Source organism: Aquarana catesbeiana, linkage group LG03 (assembly GCF_042186555.1).
Source record: "Aquarana catesbeiana isolate 2022-GZ linkage group LG03, ASM4218655v1, whole genome shotgun sequence".
NCBI lineage: Eukaryota > Metazoa > Chordata > Amphibia > Anura > Ranidae > Aquarana > Aquarana catesbeiana.
In genome coordinates, this window is record NC_133326.1 from 46101464 (window position 1) to 46127130 (window position 25667).

Here is a 25667-nt window from a genome sequence, read left to right on the forward strand (position 1 = left end):
CTGACTCTAATCTCCCCTTGCGGTTTTTCAGCTTTCCCTAAAGCACCTTCCAGTTCACTGACACTATGGGGTTGATTTACTAAAATTGGAGAGTGCAAAATCTGGTGCAGCTGTGCATGGCAGCCAATTACCTTCTAACTGCAGCTTGTTCAATTAAGCTTTGCAAAAAAAAGGGAAGCTAATTGGTTTCTATGCACAGCTGCACCAGATTTTAATTTGAGATATTGGGACTAACTGGTGTATGCCTAACATTTATTTTATCCATAAGGGCAAGGGGATGCGATGAATGGGAAAGGATATAATGTTAGTTCATTTAGGGATGTTCACTATGGTCAGGACAGCAGCAAAAAGTGACTGCTGACCTCAAATCATTCATGGAATCAAATAAAAAACACCCCCCACCCCACCCCTATAATAAGAACAAATAAGGCAGCATACTGGTTATTGCTCAAAGAGCTAGAAATCAGAATTAAAGTACATTTTCCAAGCTTACTCTAATCTCCCCCTATGCGGTTTGTCAGCTTTCCCTACAGCACCTTCCAGTTCACTGACACTATGGGGTTGATTTACTAAAACTGTAGAGTGCAAAGCTGTGCATGGTAGCCAATCAGCTTCTAACTTCAGCTTGTTCAATTAACCTTTGACAAAAATTTTTTTTTTAAAATGGCTGTTTGGTTTCTATGCATGCAGAGCTGCACCAGATTTTGCACTCTCCAGTTTTAGTAAATCAACACCTTTGACTGTTCTGTGCCCCCCATATCCCCTGTCTTTTAGGCTCCATTCCCACTTGAGCGACTTTGAACGAGTGTGACTTTGTTGCGACTCTGACCATGTGACTGTGTGTGCTCTAGAAAGTCACACACAAGTTACATGTATATCATGCAGGCGCGACTTTAATGCGACTTTTGAGAGTTTACATTGAAGTCTATGACCCTCATGTCGCATGCAAGGTGGACCAAAGTAGTGCAGGAACTACTTTAACACCTTGCCGACCAGCCGCCGTTGTTATACACAGCTGCGGCGTGATGCTGGAACTGATGTGCGTGGCCGGAGGCCGCGATGTCTGCCTGCAACCCGCGATTGCTCCTCAGTGAGCCAGAACGGGGATCTGTCAATGTAAACAGACAGATCCCCATTCTGTCAGGGAAGTAGAGAGAGACCTGCTGTTTCTAGTGATCAGGAGCAGCGAGAAACACCCACAGTTAGAAACACCTCCCTAGGACTCACTTAACCCCTTGATCCCCCCCTAGTGTTAACCCCTTCTCTGCCAGTGTCATTTATACAGTAATCAGTGGCTATGTTTAGCTTTGATCGTTGTGTAAATGTCAATGGTCCCAAAAAAGTTTCAAAAGTGTCCGATCTGTCGCAGTCCCGCTAAAAATCGCTGATTACTGCCATTACTAGTAGAAAAAAATTTTTATAATAAAAATGCCATAAATATATCCCCTATTTTGTAGACGATATAACTTTTGCGCAAACCAATCAATATACACTTATTGCGAAGAATACAAATTAGCCTAAACTGATGAAGAAATTTTTTTTTTTTTTATTTATTTGTTTTTTTTTTTTATTTATTTGTTTGGATATTTTTTTTATAGCAAAAAGTAAAAAATATTGGATTTAATTTCAAAATTGACACTTGTTTATAGCGCACAGGATAAAAACCACAGAGGTGATCAAATACCATCAAAAGAAAGCTCTATTAGTGGGGGGAAAAAAAGACGTCAACTTTGTTTGGGTACAGCGTCACATCACTGCGCATTCTCAGTTTTGCGACACAGTGCCGTATCGCAAAAAATGGCCTGGTCAGGAAGTGGGTAAATCCTTTCAGGGCTGAAGTGTTTAAAGTTGCTACAACTTTAAGTCGCAAAGATATGAACAGTAGTCATTGGAAAACATGGGGTGACTTTGGGGTCCAACGTCACATGACAAGTCGCACACGTGTGAATGGGGGCCTTAAAGTGAAGGGGTTGGCTTAAGCAAAAGCCTCCCTAACACTGTTGACCCTTCTAAGCCTGTTGGCCTTTGTTAAAAAGCTATGCAGTGCATTAAGGCTGAAAAAAAATCTTCTAGACAAATCTGCACATAAATTTCCTGGACTGCAAATCTTTAACCCACAGGATTCTCCTCAAACCCATGGTAGTATCAAATCTGAACCTCATCCCTGGGACTGATACATGTGCAGGACTTTGGGGTAACTTTGGTCCATCTTCCTCAATAGTTCCACTGTCTAAACCAGCCTTTCTCAACCTTTTAACCCTGGAGGAACCCCCAAAAATAATTTTCAGGTCTCGAGGAACCCTTACTAAAACAAATTTATCAGGGGTCAATAGGAACAATGTCCCTTATACTGGTGGCCAATAGGAAGAATGTCCCCCTTAAAGTGGTGCTCAGAATGCCACCCTTAAAGACAGCTAAAAAGATATTTGGTGTCATGCTGCTGGCTTTGCTAAGTGATGCTAAACCTCGAACTCTGTAGGCATCATCAAATAGGTGGTTCATCAGCCACAGCTCAAGGAACCACTAGCAACCTCTGGAGGAACCCCAGGGTTCCACGGAACCCTGGTTGAGAATGGCTGGTCTAAACAGAAGTCAATAAAATGTTAGATACTTCTAAAGTGATTCATTGTGTAGTTTCCTAGCTCTAGTAAATTTAGCTAAAAAGTGAGTATACCTGTGGGAGTGAGAGCACTGCACTCATTAACCAAGCGACTGACAACATTATCTTGTTCTTCTTCTTGGCGTCGTTAATGGCCAGTGGGTTGAGGATGGCAGACTGCCGGTCTACGCTGATTACCACAGTGACAAAAGCACAGGAATACATAGACAGAAGCTTTAGGAACATCAGTATTCTGCAGGCTATGTCTCCAGCATGCCATTGCACTGTAATGTTCCAAATAGCATCCAACGGCATCACGATAAATGTTACAAGCAAGTCGGCTGTGGTGAGATTGAGGATTAGGATTCGTACATGTGACCTTTTCTTTCTGCTTGTCCGAGCAGCAGACCAAAGAGCAGCCAAGTTGCAGGTGGCCGACAGCGTGAAAATGACAAATGTAATGATCACTCGCGCCTTGGCAGCTGGGGAGAAGGTGGGTAGCTGAAAATGGGTGTGAGTTCCATTAGTTGAAGTCATATTTACATCCAAGTCACATGAACTGCTGAGCCACTGTGCATTGCTGCAGCCTTTGATGCTAACTTCCTTTGAGATATTCATTTCTGAAAAAAAAAAAAAAATAGACATTCATTGCATAGGTTTTATCTTACATATATATTGTATATAGAACTATTGCTATTTCTATATATTGTATGTTTCACCAACTGGGTGCTGTAGACTTTAGATTACGTCTGAACAAAAACTCTGGTTTTTATTATTAATATTATTATACAGATTTACATATTGCCAACAGTTTGTGTAGCGCTTTACAAATTGGAGGGAGACAGTACAAATACAATACAATACAATTCAATACAAGAGGAATCAGAGGGCTCTGCTCAATAAAGCTAAATATAAAAGAAAGGGTCAAATAGTACAAAAGGGTAATAACTGTGGAAGATAAGCTGATGGAGAAAGTACAGTTTATTAGATGGGGGGGGGGGGGGGTAGGCCTTTCTAAAGAGATGGGTTTTCAGGGATAGCCTAAGGCCCCTTTCACACTGGGGCGGTGGGGGCGTCGGCGGTAAAACAACGCTATTTTTATCGCTGCTTCACCGTCCTTTTTGCGGCGGTATTCGGCCGCTATCGGTGCGGTTTTAACCCCCGCTGGCGGCCGAAAAAGGGTTAAAACCGCTCGCATAGCGCCGCTATAGCCGCAGTATAGCCGCGGTATAGCCGCGCTGCCCCATTGATTTCAATGGGCAGGAGCGGTTTAGGAGCGGTGAATACACCGCTCCTTCACCATTCCAAAGATGCGGTTTGCAGGAGTTTTTTTTTTTCTCCTGCCAGCGCACCGCTTCAGTGTGAAAGCCCTCGGGCTTTCACACTGAACAAACAGTAGAGGCAGTTTTAGGTCGGTTTGCAGGCACTATTTTTAGTGCAATAACCCCTGCAAATGGCCCCAGTGTAAAAGGGCTCTATGGGTGATAGAGTAGGAGATAGCTGGACAGATTGGGGTTGAAAGTTCCAGAGGATGGGAGAGGCTCTGGAGAAGTCTTGGAGGTGAGCATTGGAGGAGGTGACAAGGGAGCTAGAAAGCAGGAGGACCTGGAAGGAGAAAAGAGAATGGCTTAGGTGATATTTTGAGATGAGGTTAGTGATGTAGCTGGGGGCAGAGTTGTGGATCGCTTTGTAAGCTATTGTTAGTATTTTGAATTTTATTCATTTGGTGAGCAGAAGCCTGTGGAGGAATTGGCAGATAGCGGTAGCAGACAAGGAACTGATTGGTAAGGTGGATGACCTAGCAGCAGCATTCATGATAGACTGAAGAAGAGATAGCCTATGTAAAGGTAAGACAACGAGGAGGGAGTTGCAATAGTTGAGACACCCCAGATATTAAACACGATCTTCACCCCTATCGTAAAAATTACAACAAAGGCACCTTTAGAAATGTTTAGGAAACAGATACTTAAGATCAGGGCTTTTTTTCAGCAGGAACTAGGGGGAACTCAGTTCCACCACCTCTGGCTCAGGTCTTCTCCTCCCTGCTCACCACTATCACTCGGTAACACTGAAGTCCAGCTTCTGCATTTACAAGTGATAGCTTATCTCCCAGTAGCTCCCACAGGTCAGATCTCCTGCGCAGATCTCACTGAGTGCCGGACAGGGACAAGGGAGATACAGAACAGGTGCCCAGGGTTCAGTGCAGTCATGGGCAGGAGAGGGTGTGTGGTAGGCTGCAACCTCTGTGGTCTCCATTTTTTCCCTGGTGACCAGTTGTTGATGCTCCTACTGTATGATCTCCCTTGCAAGTGACTGAAGTATAGTATAGTTTAGTATGCTGGGAGGTACTACAGCCGGATAGGTGCTTCAGCTTAATGTTGCAACAAAGGTAAGACATTTGACAGATGGTGGAGCTTTTAAGGAGGGGGGGAAGATGAGGGCAGTGGAGGGAGGGGTTGTATGCAGAGGGAAGAGCTACTATTTCATGCCATTTCACAGGTAGGTGTATGTGGCAGGCATGGTTGAGTTCCTGCACCTATTCTCTGAGAAAAAAAGCCCTGCTTAAGATAATTGCAGGACGTTTATTCTTTGTTTTTTTTTTTTGTAATTTTTTTTCTTCCTACCTGTTCTTCTCTCATTACTTCCTGGAACTCAGCCTAGATTTCTGGGTCTGCCACCTTGAACCTGTGATAGGAACTTCATAGCTCCCAACTGTCCCTGATTTCGAGGGACTGTCCCTGACTTGGCGCAATGTCCCTCTGTCTCTCATTCCTCCTCATTTGCCCCTCATTTGGTCTATATAGTTGTATATAAAATGCACTTTTTATCTTTCAAAAAGTTTTTCCCAGTGCTAAACCTTTAATCCCATTTCTAATTTGCTGCATTTGTAAATTTTAAAAGCCCATATAAAGACATAGTAGTGGTAAAAAAAAAAAATGCATTTGTGGATTTAATTAACCTTTTTTTTTTTTTGGGGTTAATTCTCCTTTAAGGGGGCATGTCCTATGCCTGCATACGTTTGCTAGTAGGTGTCCCTCATTCCCATCTCAAAATGTTGGGAGATATGGAACCTCCCAAGATGCAATTGCGCGGTTACATCACCATATCAGCAAGTCAGGCTGTATGCTGTTGTGATTTTTACTTAAGGGGGGGGGGGGGGAACCCACATTAAGAACAGTTGCACAATTAGCAATGACTGATTCAAAAGAATCTTTAATTCATAATTTCTTGATCCTCCTGAATATTGTCAGGTTGTCCGATCTGCTGATAATCACTCATTTAGGAACCTAATGGCCTGTAAACAAGATCCGAAAATCGGACGAAAAATAACGCTTTTGACACAATCGTACAATAATCGGATCATTAGTACAGAGCTTTCGAGAGGCGATCACAATTCATCCAATATTCGTACGATTTTTGTTTAGTCAGCACAGTTGTCGTCTGAAAATACAATACAAATACACTACAACACATGACATCACTTCCGTTTTTTTTCTGTCGTACGAGAATTCTCAGGACTTTAGTAACCTATTCAATTTCTACTTGCGACTAGTAAGCAAAAAAAGTCAGACGATCTGTTGTCTGATTTTTGGATTGTGTGAACGGGGCATAAGGCTAAGCAGTTATATGTTTTTGCAGATTACACAAATCTTCATGCATACATACATACATAGCGGTGGATGAAAAAACGTTGCTGATTCACAGATTTACCTTTTTAAAGCCAAGCTGGCCAAAACAAATCTAGACCTTCCCTTCTGGAAATTGTTACCCAAATCACAAGCATGGGAGGTAAGAAAGAGGAGTCAGGATTCCACAGCATCTGACTGCAAAGATTGCATAGTGATGGGTATGTATAATTAAAGTCAAAGTCCAAGTTTCCTTTCACTTGGAATAGTTTGCCAAGCTGGTCCAAGCAAACTTTCCATAACTAAGTTATTCTCCTGCTAACAGCTCTTTATCATAATGTAGTAGCATCAGCTACATGGAGGATGTAGCACTGTGTTCACTTCTGGCAGCATCACGGAAGTCTTCCCATCTGCTGCCGAAACAGAAACGAGTTGGGCTGAGTGCTTATTATATTCATTCAGAGAAATCCTTGTAAATTGGATTTTTATGAATGAATACCAAGTTTCCTCTGATTGGCTGAGGTGAAGAGGCAGACATCACGATTTTTACCTTGGCCAATTAGAGGAAGCCTGGTATTCATTCATAAAAATACAAGCACTCAGCCCAAGTTGATTTTGTTTCAGCAGCAGGTGAGAGGTTTTTGATGAAGGCCTATAGCAGAAACGCGTCAGCATTTTTGGATGATGTTATTGCTGTAATGCTTAAATAAATATTTTCTATGGAGAAGCTGTCGAGTTGCCAGCCTGTACTTTCTATGAATCTTTTGTGAGCTTAATTAGCCAGAGCACCGACTACTCTACACACCAACTATACTATATAGCAGTTGAGCTTGGGTGAGTTTTTCTCTATCGGGTGAGAGGTTGCCCGTAATGCTGCACAGTGCTGCATATTGTATGTAGCTAATGCATTTACTATATGCTAAAACGCTGACAGCAGCGTTATGGAAATAGTTCCTTTGGGCCAGCTTGGCCCAAACTAACTATTCAATGTGAAAGGAAACCCGGACTTTGACTACTTCATCTAGACTTCCCCTTCACTATGCATGAACTTTTGCAGTCAGATGCTGTACTTGTAAATCCCTCACCTCTCTTTCTTACTTCCCTTGCACGTGATTTGGGCTGTGCTTCTGGATAGATGAAGTCTGAAAGTCCCAGCAATGATTTTCAGAACGCCTAGATTCAATCAGATCCTTCTTGTTTCAAAGAAAACCCAGCTGGAAGCGTAGACACTGAGAAAGGGGTCACTTTAGGGCAATTGTGAGTACGACGAGTGCTGCGGGGTTAATACAGCCATCGAACCTTCATAGAGATTTATCAAGAGTGCCAACTATGCCCGCCCTTGCCACCCACCTCCTCCATTCAGAGAATACAAAGCTTTCTCTAACTGGACAAGGTGGAGAGTTTGACATCACTGCCCTGCCTCTCTACCTTGTCCAATCAGAGAATGCTTTGCATTCATAGAGCGAATGCAAAGTGTTCCCTAAATGGCAGCCATGCTGAGTGGCGGACCTCCTGTGTTCAGAATGCAGGGACCCAGAAGCTAGTAGGTATTACTCGAGAAGCGATGCATACAGCCTTCGTGGGGATCCCACAGGTATGGCACATACACACTTACATTGATCTAAGCTGGTCCAATGTAACTACAGTGGAACCTTGGATTACGAGCATAATCCGTTCCAGGAGAATGCTTGTAATCCAAAGCACTCGCATATCAAAGCGAGTTTCCCCCATAGTAGTCAATGGAAACGAAGATAATTCGTTCCGCATTGACTTCTATTACATGCAATACTGCATGTGGCCAGAGGTGGGGGGGCGCCGGAAAGCCTCGGAAATACTCGGAGACAGCTCGGCTGAACTCAGAAAGCCTCGGAAAGGCTCAGAAACACTCGGGAACGGAGTATTTCTGAGTCATTCCGAGTATTTCCAAACAGCTCAGAACCGTTCCGAGTGTCCCTGGCGCCCCTGCACCTCTGGCCAAATGCGGTACTGCACCCCCCTCTAGCTTGAATTCTACTCATTTTGCGAGACAACACTCGCAAACCGAGTCAGAATTTTTAAAAAATTGTTGCTCGTCTTTCAAAACGCTCATAAACCAAGGTTCCACCGTATCTATAAAATATCCATTACTGGAATTCTTATTTCATTTGATTTCTGTGTATCCTAGTCTCTCCTGTACATTGTAAATGATCAGTGCCATATTCACTGGATTTTGTAATCCTGAATTTAAATCATTGGTATTCTACATACACCAAGCAATCATTGCGACAGAACATATCACTCTGTGCCACAGATGTGCACTATATCTTTATATACTTACAGCTGAAATTACTGCCTGCAACATTATAATCTAGTAAAAACATAAAGAATGTATTTATTAAATTGGTGAATGTATAAAATCAGTATCGCTGCCTGGCTTTGACTTCTAATTTAGACCACAGACTGCTGAACAAGTTTTTCCTATTTTTCATATGCATATTACATACTTGAAACAATGAGAAAAATCCCACTAACCATATATTTTAGAGCAGATGTTAAAGAAATTATTATTATACAGGATTTATAGCGCCAGCAGTTTGCGCAGCTCTTTACAATATACTGTAAGGGAGACAGTACAGTTGCAATACCATTCAATGCAGAAGGATTAGGAGGGCCCTGCCCGTGGAGCTTGCACTCTAAAATTGGGGGGGGGGGGGGGGTGGTACAAGGGAAATAGATGTGGGGGATGAGTTGATGGAGGTGGTTAGCGGACACTTCTTAGATGGAAGCGGGATAGGCTTCCCTGAATACACAAGTTTTTAGGTAGACAAGGTAGGGGGATAACCAGGCAGATTGTGGTAGAGAGTTCCACAGGATGGGAGAAGTTCTGGAGGATAATAAAGAATAATATTGTGGATTTTGTACATTCCATGAAAGTTTTTTTTTTTTAAATAAAACAGCATTGTATGCTATTAGAGCTTGCAAACCAAAATCTTAAAAATGTCTACATAAAACTGCACAAACAAATGTGTAAATGTAAAACTGCACATTTTTGCTAAAGAGTGAAACTTGAAGGTACTCGGAATTGGAAAAAAATGAGTTGCACTAATGATGTTTGTCATCTGTCCAAGCCCCCATTCACAGTTGTGAGAAGCATAGGTTAGGAGATTTTGAGGTCGTTTGTGTGTTTTTGCGCCTTTTTTAGGCACAAGTTCCATAGAGGACTTCTTTGGGGCAGGATCATATAACTTTGGCCTGTAGACTTTTATTAAGGAACTGCCTGAAAAACGAATGTAACGCATATTGTTTTGCACCCTCCCATTAAAGTCAGTGGGGCCAAAAATCTCATTCTGCTTTAAAATAGCTCATGTACCTTTTTGAACTTCAAGGACCTCACAGTCTTTGGACCAGTTGATGCAAAGGTAAGTATTGTGGACTGTAGAGCCACTTTAAGACTTTATGGCCAGCTTAAAATGGAATCCTGGGATAACCCTAACTACTCTTAAAATTGTCTTCTCCTCCCTCATAACACCTATGCTTAAAAGAGAAGTATGGGTCTTTTTTTTTTTTTTACTTACCTAGGTGGATGCAGAATCAGTCCAATGCTGCATCTGTCCCCCAGCGCCTCTTCACTGAAAACCGATCGATCGAACACCGCCGATCGCGCGGTTTTCAAAGCTCCGTGAGCAGAGAGCTGTAGACTGTCAGTCACAGCTCTCTGCTCATCTCCCTCCGCGCTCATTAGAGCGCTGGGCTGTGGAGGGAGCGGAGCTGCCATCTCAGGCTCTCAGCAGCTCGGATCCCGACTCCCATTGTCGGGATGACGCGGTGCCTGGACTGAAATCCATGACGTCAGCAGAGAGCGGACTTCAGTCCGCTCTCTGCTGAAAACAGGTCACAGGAGTGCAAAATGAATTGTACTCCTGTGATCCATAGGAGAAGCCCAGCCAAATGAGCTCAGGCTGGACTTCTCTTTTAATAACTTGTGTAAGAAAGATTTGTATACTTACCTATTTTCAGGCCACTCTGGTCTGGTCATGTGAGGAGAGAGCACTCTGACAACAACTAGTAAATCCCGGAACAGTGACATCACCCATAGGCTCCCATGTCCCATCTATTGTCGCGCATCCTCCTCTCCTCTGCAGCAGGACTGGCTGACACAGGGGAGCTGATCATGTGACCGGACCTGAGCAGCCTGAAAATTGGTAAGTATACAGATCTTTCTTACACAAGTTAGTCAGCACAGGCGATAGAAGGTGGAAGGGAAAAGATTTAGGAGTAGTTAGGGTTATCCCGGAATTCCACTTTAAGTGTTGGAATAAATCAATGTCCCTAGTATTCTACAAAGTTATGTCAGAAGTGCCTGAACCCTTTTCTAATGATGCCACATCCCCTTAATCATAGCAAATATAGAGATAATAATGGGTGGGATTTTAACGGCACCAAAAGAAAAGAAAAGAAAAGAAAATGCAAAAGTTTATTGTACATCATGTTAAAAACAAATACATAGACTAAAATCATATAGGTCCCTAATATATACGGGGTGCATATATAGATACATTGATAAATATATACCCCTAAAATCCACATCCATGGAAGTGGGGAATTGCATCCCAACGCGTTTCAACATTTGTTTTCTTCAGGCGGTATTGCAAAAGGGTAAATTAAAGTTAATGACAAATGCCGATCCACAAATGGAGCACCCCAAAGACTCAGGGAACCCAACCACACAAAAGGAGGCAAGAACAAATTCAAGGAACAAAATGCCAATATGACCCAGGGGTGTGACAGGTAAAAGGTCACCTAATGGGACACCACCAACCTAAGGCATGTTAAATTTCTCCTTGTGATGGACTTTTATTGTGCTAAATTTATTGGGATTCCTTTTGTTACATCCTTGGGTACGTCCTTCCTCTATGTGGTACTACAATTTCCCCTGAGATGCGGTAAACTGAATGTTGGGTTATAGATGTTTCCAAACTTTGGACCTGTCATACTACTTTTCTGACATACCATTTGGCAAAGATCTCCACACATCTCATTTACTTTGAGACTTTCACCTGTCACATGCCTGGGTCATATCTGTATTTTGCCCCTTGAATTTGCTCTCTCCTCATTTTGTGCAGTTGGGTTCCCTGAGTCTTTGGGGTGCTCCATTTGTGGATCGGCATTTGTCATTAAGGTTAATTTACCCTTTTGCCATACCCCCTGAAGAAAACAAATGTTGAAACGCATTGGGATGCAATTCGCCATTTCCATGGATGTGGATTTTAAGGGTATATATTTATCAATATATGTATATGTGCCCCATATACATTAGGGACCTATATGGTTTTACTCTATGTATTTGTTTTTAAACATAATGCACAATAAACTTTTGCATTTTACTTTGTTGTAATATTCTTTTGATGCTGTTAAAATCCCACCAATTACTATTTCTATTTTTGCTATGTTCCTAGTATTATTCGAAATTGTGTGAGAAGATCACTTGTGTGTAATTAGACGTATACTGTATATCTGTGCATCCTAACTGGACTGATCTTTTCGCGTCTGTAAATTTTTTATTGAAGATTTTAAACATACAACAAGGCAAAACAGTATAAACAGTGACTTCTTGTTGGGAGTTGCTACAAAATTGTTACAAAATTACCGACCTCAAGAATAAAATATTTTATGGGTGATCATTGATCATGTATGGAGGCGTCCCTCTCAGGGCTGGTGTAAGGGTTTTTGACACCCTAGGCGAAACCTCTTTTTGCCACAACCATCAGCTCAACCCCACCCCCTTTGCCCTGCCCATGTGACAGTAGGTGGCGCTATACCGGAAGCATCGGCTCTGCTTCCTCTATAGCTGGCTCCAGTGCTGCGCGCCTCTAATTACACTACCGGTCAGATGAAGAAGCTGCCTGAGACTGAGTTAGTTACAAGCTGCAGCCCGCAGATGTGGGAGGGAAACCAGCAGCCGGGCGCCCCTAGGCAGCAGTGCGCCCTAGGCGGCTGCCTAGTTTGCCTAGTGGTTGCAGCAGCCCTGGTCCCTCGGGTCTCAAATAACTGTGCTTATCTTTATGTGGTGTGTTATGTATGTATAGGCTACATTTTATCATTTGTATTTCCTTTACTAATTTTTAATTGAATGTGTTACTATTACCAGAGAGCTGACAAACAATCCCCCAGTGACAGTATATGGGAGGTGGAGGGATTGGGAATAGAAATTATACTTCCAGACTCATTCACAGGCACAAAGAGATGGGTGGTAAACATCAGTGCTGCAATCTAATCACTTCTACAGATAACAGAGAGGCCATGCTTTTCACCTACAAGGGAAACAAAGGGACTTGTAGTAACCCTTTGATTGCAAAATTAGACTATGAACATCATTGGCAACCTAACAGAAACTAATACCGCAGCATATGTAATAAATCTGTGGCAAAGTGTTACATTTTATAAACACCAGTAATCTGTGATCAATCACTAATAATCCATATGTAGTGCTTAGTTTTCTTTCATGTTGAGTCAAAGGTTCGAGAAGATAAGAGAGAGAAGAAAACACAATCAGAGATACCCCATACAAGACTGAAAACCAATTGTGTTTACCAAGTGATGGCCCAATCAGCACAGCATGCCATAGAAGGACTGAAAATCTGCTTTCATGTAGAGTCAAAGGTTCCAGAATAGAAAGAACACAATCAGATACACCCCATACAAGACTGGAAACCAGTTGTGTTTGCCAAGTGATGGCCCAATCAGTACAACCTGCCTAAAGCCAGCCATAGATGGATTGAATCTTCTTGGCTGTTCCGGCAGGGACCGTCCAGGATTTGATCCATCTATGGTCAGGCTGGTTGTACTCCAAAAATCGACTTCAGTACATACAGCATGTTGGATTTTTTGCATGTGATCACTACCTGCTCTGTGAAGTGGTTTTGCACAGAGCAGCCCAGATCCTGCTCTTCTCTGGTCCCACGCCAGAGCTCCTGGCTCCTCCCTCCTGCTGGGTGCCCCCACAGCAAGCAGCTTGCTGTGGGGGCACCCAAGCATGCACCCTCCTGGCCCATGGCTCTGTGTGTCGATTAACACACAGAGCCGTGGCTCAGGGGCCCGCCCCTCCGTTTCCAATTGGCTCACTGGCTGTGATTGACAGCAGAAAAAGCCAATGGCTCCTGCCAAAAGCCAATCAGGTGTGTGAGTCCCTGGAGAGGCAAGGCTCTGGGGGGCTCAGGTAAGTATTGGGGGGGGGGCTGCACACAGAAGGTTTTTTACCTTCATGCATAGAATGCATGAAAACTTGTGCCTTTACAACCACTTTTAGGTTACCTTCTGTTATTGGTCCACACTTTGACATTAAAGCGGAGTTCCCATTATAAAAAAAAAAAAATTAAAAGTCAGCAGCTACAAAAACTGCAGCTGCTGACTTTTAATAATCGGACACTTACCTGTCCCAGGGTCCAGCGATGCGGGGGATCGAAGCCCCGCTCGTCTCCCCCTCCACTCGGCGGCGCCAGCATTTTAACTGTGGGCGCACAACTGTGGCTTCACACCTGAGCACCCACTGCGCCGTGACTGGCCGCGCAATCATCTGGGACCCGTCACGCGTCCCAGATGATTGCCTAGAGGGAGGGGGAGAGGTGATCTCCCTTCCTGTGTGGAAGGAAGTGACGTCAGGAGCCCAGGCGCTGAAGGAGGCAGACTACGAGGGACCCCCTAGCAACAGACGTTTAGAGATGAGTAAAAAAAAAAAATTTCTCTAAATGTTTTTTTTTTTTTTTTTAAGCACTTTAATTTTTTTTTTTGGGGGGGCGGAACTCCACTTTAAGACCCAGTTCACACTGCTAGGACACACAGTAAACAAGTGTTTTCTGTGTGTGTCCTGTAAACACTGCAACATACCCTGAAGGTGCCGTGCAGTGAGCTAGGATAAAATGCAGACATGCTGCATTTTATTGTACAGGAAGGGATCGCATGACACCGTACAGCAGTGTTACTTCGTATACAAAAAAAAAAAAAAGGAAACTGTGTGATGAAATGGTCACCACACCGCCACCTACATCCAGAACAGTGAGCTACCTGCTGTGGCTTAGTGTGCTGGCATTGAGAAAAGGGCAATTAGGCATAGCTCACATTTGTGCAGTGCATTTTTGGTGCGCCGCATTTTTGGTGCATTAACATTGATCTCTATGGAACTGATCTGAAACATAGCATGCACGGTTGGGCGTTCGAGCCCTGCCGATTTCACTGGCAGCATGCTTGTTCGCATTAGGTAGTGATGTCAGGATGAAGCATGTTGGTATAGCACAGCAGCTCCTGTATTTCTCAGAGGCTCACAATAATATATTAGTTGGTAGAAGATAAAATTCAATAGTACATGATATTTAAAGCTGAACGTCAAACAAATATAAATAAATGCAGCTCTGTAATCATTACCATATCAAGAACAAGTATTTTTAAGTAAAAGCAGTGTTAGTGCCTGAGTTTGATTTGGTATCAGCCACTTGTAGTCCTTGTACAAGAGGGCTGCGGTGCAAGAGGAAGAAGCAGTACATGCAACAAATCAGCACATGAGCTGGCAAGGCACGTACGGATAGGAGAAGAGAGCAGAGTGACAGAGAAATTAGCTCATCACTGTGCTGCTTCTCATTTCACAATCTAATGACAATATAACCTGGGCTCAGAGGAAGTGGGTTGAATGATGCCGGCCATCAGACTGTGGACATTTAGTGGGAGAAAAAAAAAAAGGTGATTACTGCAGCAAAAAACTTGTTTTATTTTATCTTTTATTGAGCCATTCATTTTTATTGTGTTATGTTTGTCTGGACTTCTGCTTTAACTTGTGTTTACGTTGTGTTTATCAAGGATGGCAAAATGGACCAATTCATACATCTAGAATTACAGTTCAGCCAAGCCAAATTCCTGTAAAGAAAACTTTTTAAACATTTCAAAAGATTTTGTACAATTATCAACTCAGTAGTAGTAGTAGTATGAATCAGAATACAACGTATGTGGTGCCAACTGGTAAAGGCACTTGGTAGGGCTTCCATTGACAGCATGAAATACGGTATTAATAAAAGTTACATTTAAAAGTTAAGGTCATATCACAATGGCAATACATTCTGCATAATGAGTAAAATATCAACAGGTTCTGAAGCTGATTTCTGTAGCTGTAATCAAATAAAATAATTAAAAATAAAACATATTCAAAAGCTACCACAAGTTGTAATGAAACAATTAACATTTTTAAAAATGATATGTAAAAGATAAAGCAAATCAAAATAAAACAAATAAGATAAAGTAATATTTAAAAGCTACAAGCAGCAATGTTATGCAGTAACAAACAACAACCAAATGCCGCGTACACACGATCGGATTTTCTGACGGGAAATGTTGGATGTGAGCTTGTTGGCGGTAAGTCCGACCGCGTGTACGAGGAAAAACAGAAAGACTCATATTGCAGTTTAGACACCCTGGGCATTTATACAAAAATAATTGCATAGCAATTCACTCAGTGAAAGTGCTAGAACATTCATTCTGTAAAAATAAAAAAAAATAAAAAATGTTATTAGGGTATTTCCTGAGCTGGTTGAAAGTTTTCCATTGATTTTAAACAGACAATGCCAAATTTGGACACTGGAGGGCACTGAGTATCATAGAAAATACCTAATATACTTAGTGCCACATATTGCATATTTTTCATTTTAAATTGAAAAAAAAAAAGCATTCAGCCAGCATAGGAAATAACTTAATAACGTTCGTTTTTGCCCCGTTCGCAAAGAGTGAATGTACATGCACTTTCACTGGGTGCTATGTAAGCTTGTTTTCAAATAAACCCCGTAAAGTCTGATCATTTTCTCTGGATTACTAAGCAGCCATAATCCTTCTGTTCTGTTATCAACCACTTGTCTACCAAGGTACATTCATAAACTGCATGGTAGACAAGTGGTTAAATCAAGCTCACGGTTGCTGACATTCAATGTCTCCATAAAGAGGACCTGTCATCTGCCTATGCTATCACAAAAGGTTTGTTAGCCTCCATGTGATAGCAATAAAGCTAAAAAAAAAAAAAAAAGTGTACAATAGATGATATAAAATAAATAAAAATGTAAAAAATTTTTAAAGACCCCCCCCCCGTCATTCCCGTACATACCTAATAAAAAAAAGCGCAGTGTAGGGTGATGTATGTTAAAGGAAAGCAAGGGGGTTGTGGGACTTTAAATGAGGTGCATCCATGATAACATGCACCTCCATCCCTAAATCAGAAACAAGAAAGGGGTTTTTGGGACTTTGAGTGAGGCACAAGACATGTAGGTAGGAGAAATTGTAAAATTGTTTAATTGGCATAGAAACAAAGAGTTGAATATGAGTATTTTTATCTATATACACAGGACAATGGCATACAAAAAAGAAGAATTCATGCATGTACATGCACGCATCGGAAATCGCATAGTATCCCTTGGAAGTAACTAGTGTAAAAAAACAATGCTTATTGAATAATGGATACAAATGGGTTATAGGATGCAAATGAATCACAGTTGAGGTCAAGCTATGTGTTGGGCACATGATGACATTGATAGGCTCGACGCATTTTATGGCCAGTTGCCACTCATCAGGAGCAAACGCATAGCGCATGTATAAATAGTTCTAAAAAAGCAGTGTTGCAAGTAAGGATCTGGGAGGCAAGTTTATATGCCATTTAAACAATTTTACAATTTCTCCTGCCACGTGTCTTGTGCCTCACTCAAAGTCCCAAAAACCCTTTTCTTACACATGTATGTAATCAATTGCTCCACACATGTGAGGTATTGTCAAGAACATCAGAGTGAGAGCAATAATTCTAGGGCATAATTCAGGGTTAGCTAAACGAATAACCTGTAAAAGCTTTTAAAGCATCACCTATAGAGAAATGTTGATACTATTGTTATTTTTTTTGCAAAATTACAGGTGTGTGCAATTTTAAAGCTTGACACGTTTGGTATCTATTTACTTGTTGCAACTCAATCTTTTATATTTTACCCCCCAAAAATTAGGTACAATATTGTGTTTGTTTGCACTATAACTTTTTTTTTTACTATATTTTTTCTTGAAAATACGATTTGATAAATAGATGAGCGAATATCGTGCAACATAAAAAAATAACAAGGTTGTACAAAAGCTCCAGAAGAAGCTACGTTTGTGGTGAAACATGTAGAGGCAATCACACTTTTGTACCTTGACCAGTGGGTTGATATGGCCTGAATTTTAGAAATTGTTTTATAATATCTATGTAATAAAATGTGCTATATTATTAGATTGTAAGCTCTTCTGAGCAGGGCCCTCTTAATCCTCTTGTATTTTATTGTATTGTAACTGTATTGTCTCCTTTTTATATTGTAAAGTGCAGCATAAACTGTTGGCACTATATAAATTCTGTGTAATAATAATAATATACATAGTTACATAGTTACATAGTAGGTGAGGTTGAAAAAAGACACAAGTCCATCAAGTCCAACCTATGTGTGAGATTATATGTCAGTATTACATTGTATATCCCTGTATGTTGCGGTCATTCAGGTGCTTATCTAATAGTTTCTTAATAATAATTATAATAATATATTGTTTGCTAAATATTGTTTTTGATTGATTTTTCTGCACCTTAAAACTCCAGTTCTGTTCTCTTTGGGTATATACTGTTTTGTCATAAAAAATTGCAACTACCACGATTTTATTCTCCAGGGTCTTTGCTTTCAGAAAATATATACTTTTTTTTTAAGGGGTTTACAGTAATGTCTAGCACAAAATGCAAAAAAAAAAAAAAATGCCCAGGTAGGCAAGTGATTAAATACACGCATAAAAAGTAAAGTTTATCCAGGCTTTCATAAAACCATCCCACATGCAAAATAGTACAACAGCAATAAAAATGATACAGAGCTCACTCACCTCTTAGTGGAAAGACACAGCCAGCAAGAGCAATGCAGAAATGTCACATGTGGTTGTCTTACAGCAAGAAATCAGTGTTCCAGTGTACAGATCACTCTAATATACAGGAGAGAACATTCTGCATCCACTTAAAAAAAAAAAAATATATATATATATATATATATATATATATATATATATATATATAAAATAAAAAGTAAAAAAAATAAAATAATAAAAAAAAAAGGTAAGCTGAGTCTTATATCCACTGGGGCTAGCTATGATTTCTTGAAGGCGGCAAATAAAAATAAGATCCAGTCTTCTTTTTTGGAAGTTGTCAAGAAATGTTCTTCTAGATTTATTTTTATTTTATTCCAAAAGTTTACTATGACAGAAAACTGCGTCGGTAGGAAGCGTCAGAGTGGCAGCTCCATATCCTCACACCCCGGCATCATTGGCTTGTATGCTTTTAGCTGCGTGCCTCCTTGTTGAGACAGCACCAAGGTGTAAAAATGATGAGCATTATTCCTAACACTGACTATACAAGAACAGCCTTCAGCTTGCTTCAGAGTTATTGGCACAACTTCTCATTGTCAATTGCTCTAATGCATGTCTAATAATAACAGTAGGAGTAATAATAATAATGGTCAAATAAGAAATGCAGAAGAAATGAATTCCAGTCCACTATGTGGATGTGTCCGGTGCAGCAAGGAGAAGCAGTCACCTCCGCAGCTTTGGCAGGAATGAAGTGAAATCTGTCTTTATTCCAGGAGAGTCGATGACTGTGATGTCACACACCTGCAGTATATCTTCTAGCTATGTGTAAATGAGACACTGGAAATCAACCCATCTCATCCATCTTCATCAGAACCTTGCTTGCACCCTTTTCATATACATTAAGGACATTCCTGGCTTCTATGGCTTTATTAAAGCTAAATTCTAGGCAAGGTATATAGAAACACCATTTAATGCAGTAAGTATTCATTAAAACAAAAAGCAAACATTTATTATATTGCAGCTTAGCAATCCTTAGATGTGATGGCTGCATTCGTTTCCTTTTTTAGGCTCTTTTTTTTCTTTTATTTTCACCTGGTGATCCTGCCACAGTAAAGCTGGATACACACTATCCAAATTTCTTTAGAATTTTTTTCATTTAGATTTACCAAAACCATATAATATGAGGTCAAACCTAAACACTTTTCATGGGGGCTGCATTCACACTTGAGCGTATCATTTTTTTACAAGCTTTTTTAAAGCGTTTTAGAAGATTACTACAAGCATTTTACAGCTTCAGGTGTTTTCGTTTAGCCAATTTAAAGCACTAGGGCATGGATATGCAATTGGCGGCCCTGCAGCTGTTGCAGAACTTCAAGTCCCATGAGGCATAGCAAGACTCTGACAGCCACAAGCATGACACCAAGAGGCAGAGCATGATGGGAGTTGTAGTTTTACAGCTGGAGGTCCGCTAATTGCATATGTCTGCACTAGGGGAAGTAGAGGGAGAGGAAATTAGGGGGGGGGGGGGTAGATGCTATCATTAGTGGTAATCAGCATGCATACCTCCCAACATTTTGAGATGGGAATGAGAGACACCTACCAGCAAACATATGTAGGCATAGGACACGCCCCCTGCCACACCCCCTTAGAGGAGAATTAACCCAAGAAAAAGATTAATTAAATCCACAAGGGCTTTTTTTTTACCACTACTGTTCCCCTATTTTGGCTTTTAAAATGTACAAATGCAGCAATTTAGAATTTGGAAGAAAGGTTTAGCACTGGGAAACACTTTTTGAAAGATAAAAAGTGCATTTTATATACAGCTATATGGATCATACCAAAATGAGGGACAAATGGGGGGGGGGGAACAGAGGGATATTGCTCCAAATCAGGGACAGTTGGGAGATATGGGCATGGATTCATGAAGAATCGTTCTTGTCAAACCAATCTATTAACCTTCTATGAGGAGGTGAGTTTCCATCTAGATAAAGGAAGGGCCCGTGGATGTGGTGTATCTGGATTGTGAAAAAGCATTTGACACAGTTCCCCATAAACGTTTACTGTACAAAATAAGGTCCTTTGGCATGGACCATAGGGTGAGTACATGGATTGAAAACTGTCTACAAGGGTGAGTTCAGAGGGTGGTGATAAATGGGGAGTACTCAGAATGGTCAGGGGTGGGTAGTGGGGTTCCCCAGGGTTCTGTGCTGAGACCAATCCTATTTAATTTGTTCATAAACGACCTGGAGGATGGGGTAAACAGTTCAATCTCTGTATTTGCAGACGATACTAAGCTAAGCAGGGCAATAACTTCTCCGCAGGATGTGGAAACCTTGCAAGAAGATCTGAACAAATTAATGGGGTGGGCGACTACATGGCAAATGAGGTTTAATGTAAAAAAATGTAAAATAATGCATTTGGGTGGCAAAAATATGAATGCAATCTATACACTGGGGGGAGAATCTCTGGGGGAATCTAGGATGGAAAAGGACCTGGGGGTCCTAGTAGATGATAGGCTCAGCAATGGCATGCAATGCCAAGCTGCTGCTAACAAAGTAAACAGAATATTGGCATGCATTAAAAAGGGGGATCAACTCCGGAGATAAAACGATAATTCTCCCGCTCCACAAGACTCTGGTCCGGCCGCACCTGGAGTATGCTGTCCAGTTCTGGGCACCAGTCCTCAGGAAGGATGTACTGGAAATGGAGCGAGTACAAAGAAGGGCAACAAAGCCAATAAAGGGTCTGGAGGATATTAGTTATGAGGAAAGGTTGGGAGCATTGAACAAAGCTGTGGAATCCCCTTCCACAGACGGTGGTCTCAGCGGGGAGCAACGATAGTTTCAAAAACCTATTAGATAAGCAACTGAACGACCACAACATACAGGGATATACAATGTAATACTGACACATAATCACACACATAGGTTGGACTTGATGGACTTGTGTCTTTTTTAAACCTCACCTACTATGTAACTATTTGAGCGTTTTACGGGCATTTTATGAGAGTTTTTCTGCTCAAGTCAGCCGTTTCTATTGAAGTCTATGGGGCCAAAAATTTTTGTAATCTGCCAAAAAAGAAGCTCATGTACTTTTTTTTTGAGCTTCAGGTGTTTTGCTCATATAACTACAGGTGCCATTGAAATTAATGGGATTTTGCTTGATGAGCATTTTGGAACTTTTGAGATGAGTGTTTTACAAGCTGAAAACGCTCAGGTGTGAATGGGGCCTTATATGCAACCAGGCAGGCCCTTAGGCCTGATTCACACCTATGCCTTTTTAGTGCTTTTTGCATTTTGCAGATTTGCACTACAGTCCATTTAACATGGTTTCCTATGGAACACGTTCTGTAGTGCAAATCTGCAAAATGCAAAAAGCACTAAAAATGCATAGGTGTGAATCAGGCCTCACACTGAAGGTAAATCTAAAGGAAATCAAACAACAAAAGTTGTATAGTGTGTATCCAGCTTAAATTGGTTGTAAACCTAGTTACACCACTTTTACCTAAAGATAAGCCTATAATAAGGCTTACCTGTAGGTACTGGAAATATCTCCTAAACCTACATGGTTTAGGAGATATTTACCATATACTCTTGCACCGACGTCATCAGCGCACGCGCACTGAAGAAAGGGAACGATCGCACCATTTCTAAAGGGCCCGTGCCATGATCGGCAGCTCCCGGGGTGACGTCATGCGACTCCGGACAGTCACAGAGCCGGAGTCCGCAGCCCCGAAAGGAAGAGAGATGAAGATGAATGGGGCCTCCAGCGAGGACAGCGGGGACATTGCGGTCTTCGTTTGCAGGTAAGTGCAACATAATGGGCTAGTATGCAAGGCATACTAGCCCATTATGCTTTTACTTTGCAGGGGGGAAAAAAGGAAGTAAAACCTATCAGGGATTACTTCCTCTTTAAGTCTGTTATTTTTTAACAGAACAAGCTCTCCAGCAGAATGTAGCAGTTACAGGTTTGTGACAAACCATTTAACACTGGCAGGACCAGCTTTCATTTATTTATGTAAAACCTTCCTCCAAAAAGGAAAAAAACAGTTTGCTGTAACTGCTTATAAAGTATTAGCTGGAGTTTGTCTTTAACGCAGTGTATCAAAATCTGCTAGTATATCTAACACCACCCCCCCCGGACTGATAATGCTGCTGGTGTCTCCGTTGCTCCTTAGGCCAGAGTGGGGGAACTCTAATATAGAAGGTTTGTTACTGGCCAGATCACCAGGTAAAAACAGAGGGGGAGGGCATTAAAAAAAAAAAAAACTAATGCAGCCACCACATCTAATGGTTGGTAAGCTGCAATATATTAGATTTTTAGTTTTGCGTTTAATACGGCTTTAAAGCTAAATTCACGTTATATAGTAACACCATTGAGTGCAAAAGGAGAGAAAGCTGTGCTACCCTCTGCTGGAAAAGTGCTATTGATGCTGTGTAATTAAAAAAAAATGTCAATAATAAATAAATATGTTGTCATTTAAATTTTAAATACATATACATACTCTGTGCAAAAAAAAATATCAATCTTTTGAAAGTGCTACTACTAAACTGTGAGCAAAACAAAAAGTTTTTTTTTTTACACTTCAATACACATGTGGTGCTCAGATACAGCTACATACATACAAAACAAATATTTATGTTCCAAATAAAGTGCTGGTGGCAACATTAATAAAAATGTATGAGGTAAAAAAAAAGTCCACTTACCTGTGTCCCAATATAGAAACCAGGTGTTTCAATTCAAGAGCACTGCTTTTTTCTTACAAATATTTTGTGTCCAAGTGCTCCAAAAGTCCACAGCCCACCACTGGTGCCCCCACTAATGCCCCGTACACACGGTCGGACTTTGTTCGGACATTCCGACAACATAATCCTAGGATTTTTTCCGACGGATGTTGGCTCAAACTTGTCTTGCATACACACGGTCACACAAAGTTGTCGGAAAATCCGATCGTTCTGAACGCGGTGACGTAAAACACGTACGTCGGGACTATAAACGGGGCAGTGGCCAATAGCTTTCATCTCTTTATTTATTCTGAGCATGCGTGGCACTTTGTGCGTCGGATTTGTGTACACACGATCGGAATTTCCGACAACGGATTTTGTTGTCGGAAAATTTTATCTCCTGCTCTCCAACTTTGTGTGTCGGAAAATCCGATGGAAAATGTCCGATGGCGCCCACACACGGTCGGAATTTCCGACAACACGCTCCGATCGGACATTGTCCATCGGAAAATCCGACCGTGTGTACGGGGCATTAGAGTTGCCTATTACCAAATGCCGTTGACCACCTAGGAATACTCCTAGGATGGTCAAATAGCGCTTATGGTCTTCGGCCCACTTTGCATATTCCACCGGTCACAGATGTTTCCTACCCATACATAAGGGGAAAATAATTATTTGATCCCCTTCAGATTTTGTAGGTTTGCCCACTTCATTTTTATCATAGGTGTATTTTAAATGATAGAGACAGAATATCAACCAAAAATACAGAAAAAAACACGATACAGATGTTATAAATTGAGTTGCGTTCAGTGAGTAAAATACATATTTGATCCCCTACCAACCATCAATAATTCTGGCTCCCACAGACTGGCTACAGTAGGTGCTCATGTGGTACACAGATTAGTCCTGTCAATTTAAGAAGGTTCTCCTAACGACAACTCGTTATGTGTATAAAAGACACCTGTCCACAGAATCTTTCTTCCATCCAAACCTCACCATCATGGGCAAGACCAAAGAGCTGTCAAAGGACGTCAGGGACAAGATTATAGACATGCACATGGCTGGAATGGGCTACAAGACCATCAGCAAGAAGCTTGGTGAAAAGGAGACAACTGTTGGAGTGATTATTTGCAAATGGAAGAAAAACAAAATAACCATCAATTGTCCTCGGTCTGGAGCACCATGCAAGATTTCACTTCATGTGGTAAGGATGATTACAAGAAAAGTGAAGGATCAGCCCAGAACTACACGGGAGGAGGTTGTGAATGATCTCAAGGCAGTTGGGACCACAGTCACCAAACAAACCATTGGTAACACAATACACCGCCATGGATTAAAATCCTGCAGCGTCCTCAAGGTCCCCCTCCTTAAGAAGTCACATGTACAGGCCCGTCTGAAGTTTGCCAATGAACATCTAAATGATTCAGAGAAGAATTGGGAGAAAGTGCTGTGGTCAGATGAGACCAAAATTGAGCTCTTTGGCTTTAACTCGACTCGCCGTGTTTGGAAGAAGAAAAATGCTGACTATGATGACCATAAGAACAGCATTCCTACAGTCAAGCACGGGGTGGAAACATTATGCTTTGAGGCTGTTTCTCTGCTAAAGGTACACATTGACTTGCCACATTGAGGGGCCAATCTTGGATGAAAACCTTCTTCCCTCAGCCAGACACTGAAGATGGGTCATGGATAGGTCTTCTAGCATGACAATGACCCAAAACATACCACCAAGGCAACAAAGGAGTGGCTCAAGAAGAAGTACATTAAGGTCATGGAGTGGCCTAGTCAGTCTCCAGACCTTTATCCTTTAGAAAATTTATGGAGGGAGCTGAAACTTCGAGTTGCCAAGTGACAGCCAAGAAACCTTAAGGATTTAGAGAAGATCTGTAAAGAGGAGTGGACCAAAATCCCTCCCGAGATGTGTGCAAACCTGGTAACCAACTACAAGAAACGTCTAACCTCTGTGATTGCCAACAAGGGTTTCTCCACCAAGTACTCAGTCATGATTTGCTTGGGGATCAAATACTTATTTTACTCACTGACCTGCAACTCAATTTATAACATGTGTATCATGTGTTTTTTTCTGGATTTTTGGTTAATATTCTGTCGCTATCATTTAAAATAACTATGATAAAAATTATACACAATTCCTTTTTTGTAAGTGGGCAAACTTACAAAATTTGCAGGGGGTCAAATAATTATTTTCCCCACTGTATAATTGCCAAAGAGAAGGAACCAGAATATATAATATAGTGTATTATGCTTTAAATAAAATTGTGCCAAAATGCATAAAATATATTCCACTCACATATACAGGTGCCTGCCCGCGACACCTGGATGACTTGCTGACTGTATTGTATGGGAGCGCCTCTCCTCCGAACCGATCAGGAGCCAGAGTGCGCTCCAACTGGTGGAAATTGAAGTCCCTGCTCTTGTAAAAATAATAACACCATTTAATATAGTTGAGTATGCATTAAAAGGATAACTTATTAACTCAAAACTGTAATACAGTGCAGCTCACAGTCCTTAGATGTGCTGGCTGCATTCGTTTTCTTGTTTGTTTGAGCTAGGAACATTTTCAGCAAATACAGAAAATCCTGATTGATCCTGCCAGAAAGGCTGTGTCCTTGTCACTTGTGAGCTGCACCAAATAATATCTTCCTTACTAGGTATCTTCTGTAAGATACCAATTGTCCTGTCCCCATGTAATGGAGATGTAGATTTACAGACACATTTGTAGTCCATATCAGGAGAACAGCCTAGGATGACGGCCATGACTTCCTCTGTATATACAGTGGAGGAGTGACACCCAGGGACAGGCTGCGTGCCATTTGCAGGATTACCAGGAGAAAATAAAGC

At 41.4% G+C, this 25667-nt stretch overlaps 1 protein-coding gene across 1 annotated transcript in view; it reads right to left on the reverse strand.

Moving 5' to 3' along the window:
- LOC141131326 (gonadotropin-releasing hormone II receptor-like) overlaps positions 1 to 18246 on the reverse strand; it is a 59392-nt gene extending 41146 nt beyond the window's left edge. Inside the window, exons 1-2 of the mRNA XM_073618462.1 lie at positions 18109 to 18246; positions 2675 to 3219 (exon numbers count right to left, since the gene is read on the reverse strand). Of these exons, the coding sequence (XP_073474563.1) occupies positions 2675 to 3217 (543 nt within the window). The 5' untranslated portion in view covers positions 3218 to 3219; positions 18109 to 18246. The remainder of the gene's footprint in view (positions 1 to 2674; positions 3220 to 18108) is intronic.
- Positions 18247 to 25667: the final 7421 nt, after the last annotated feature.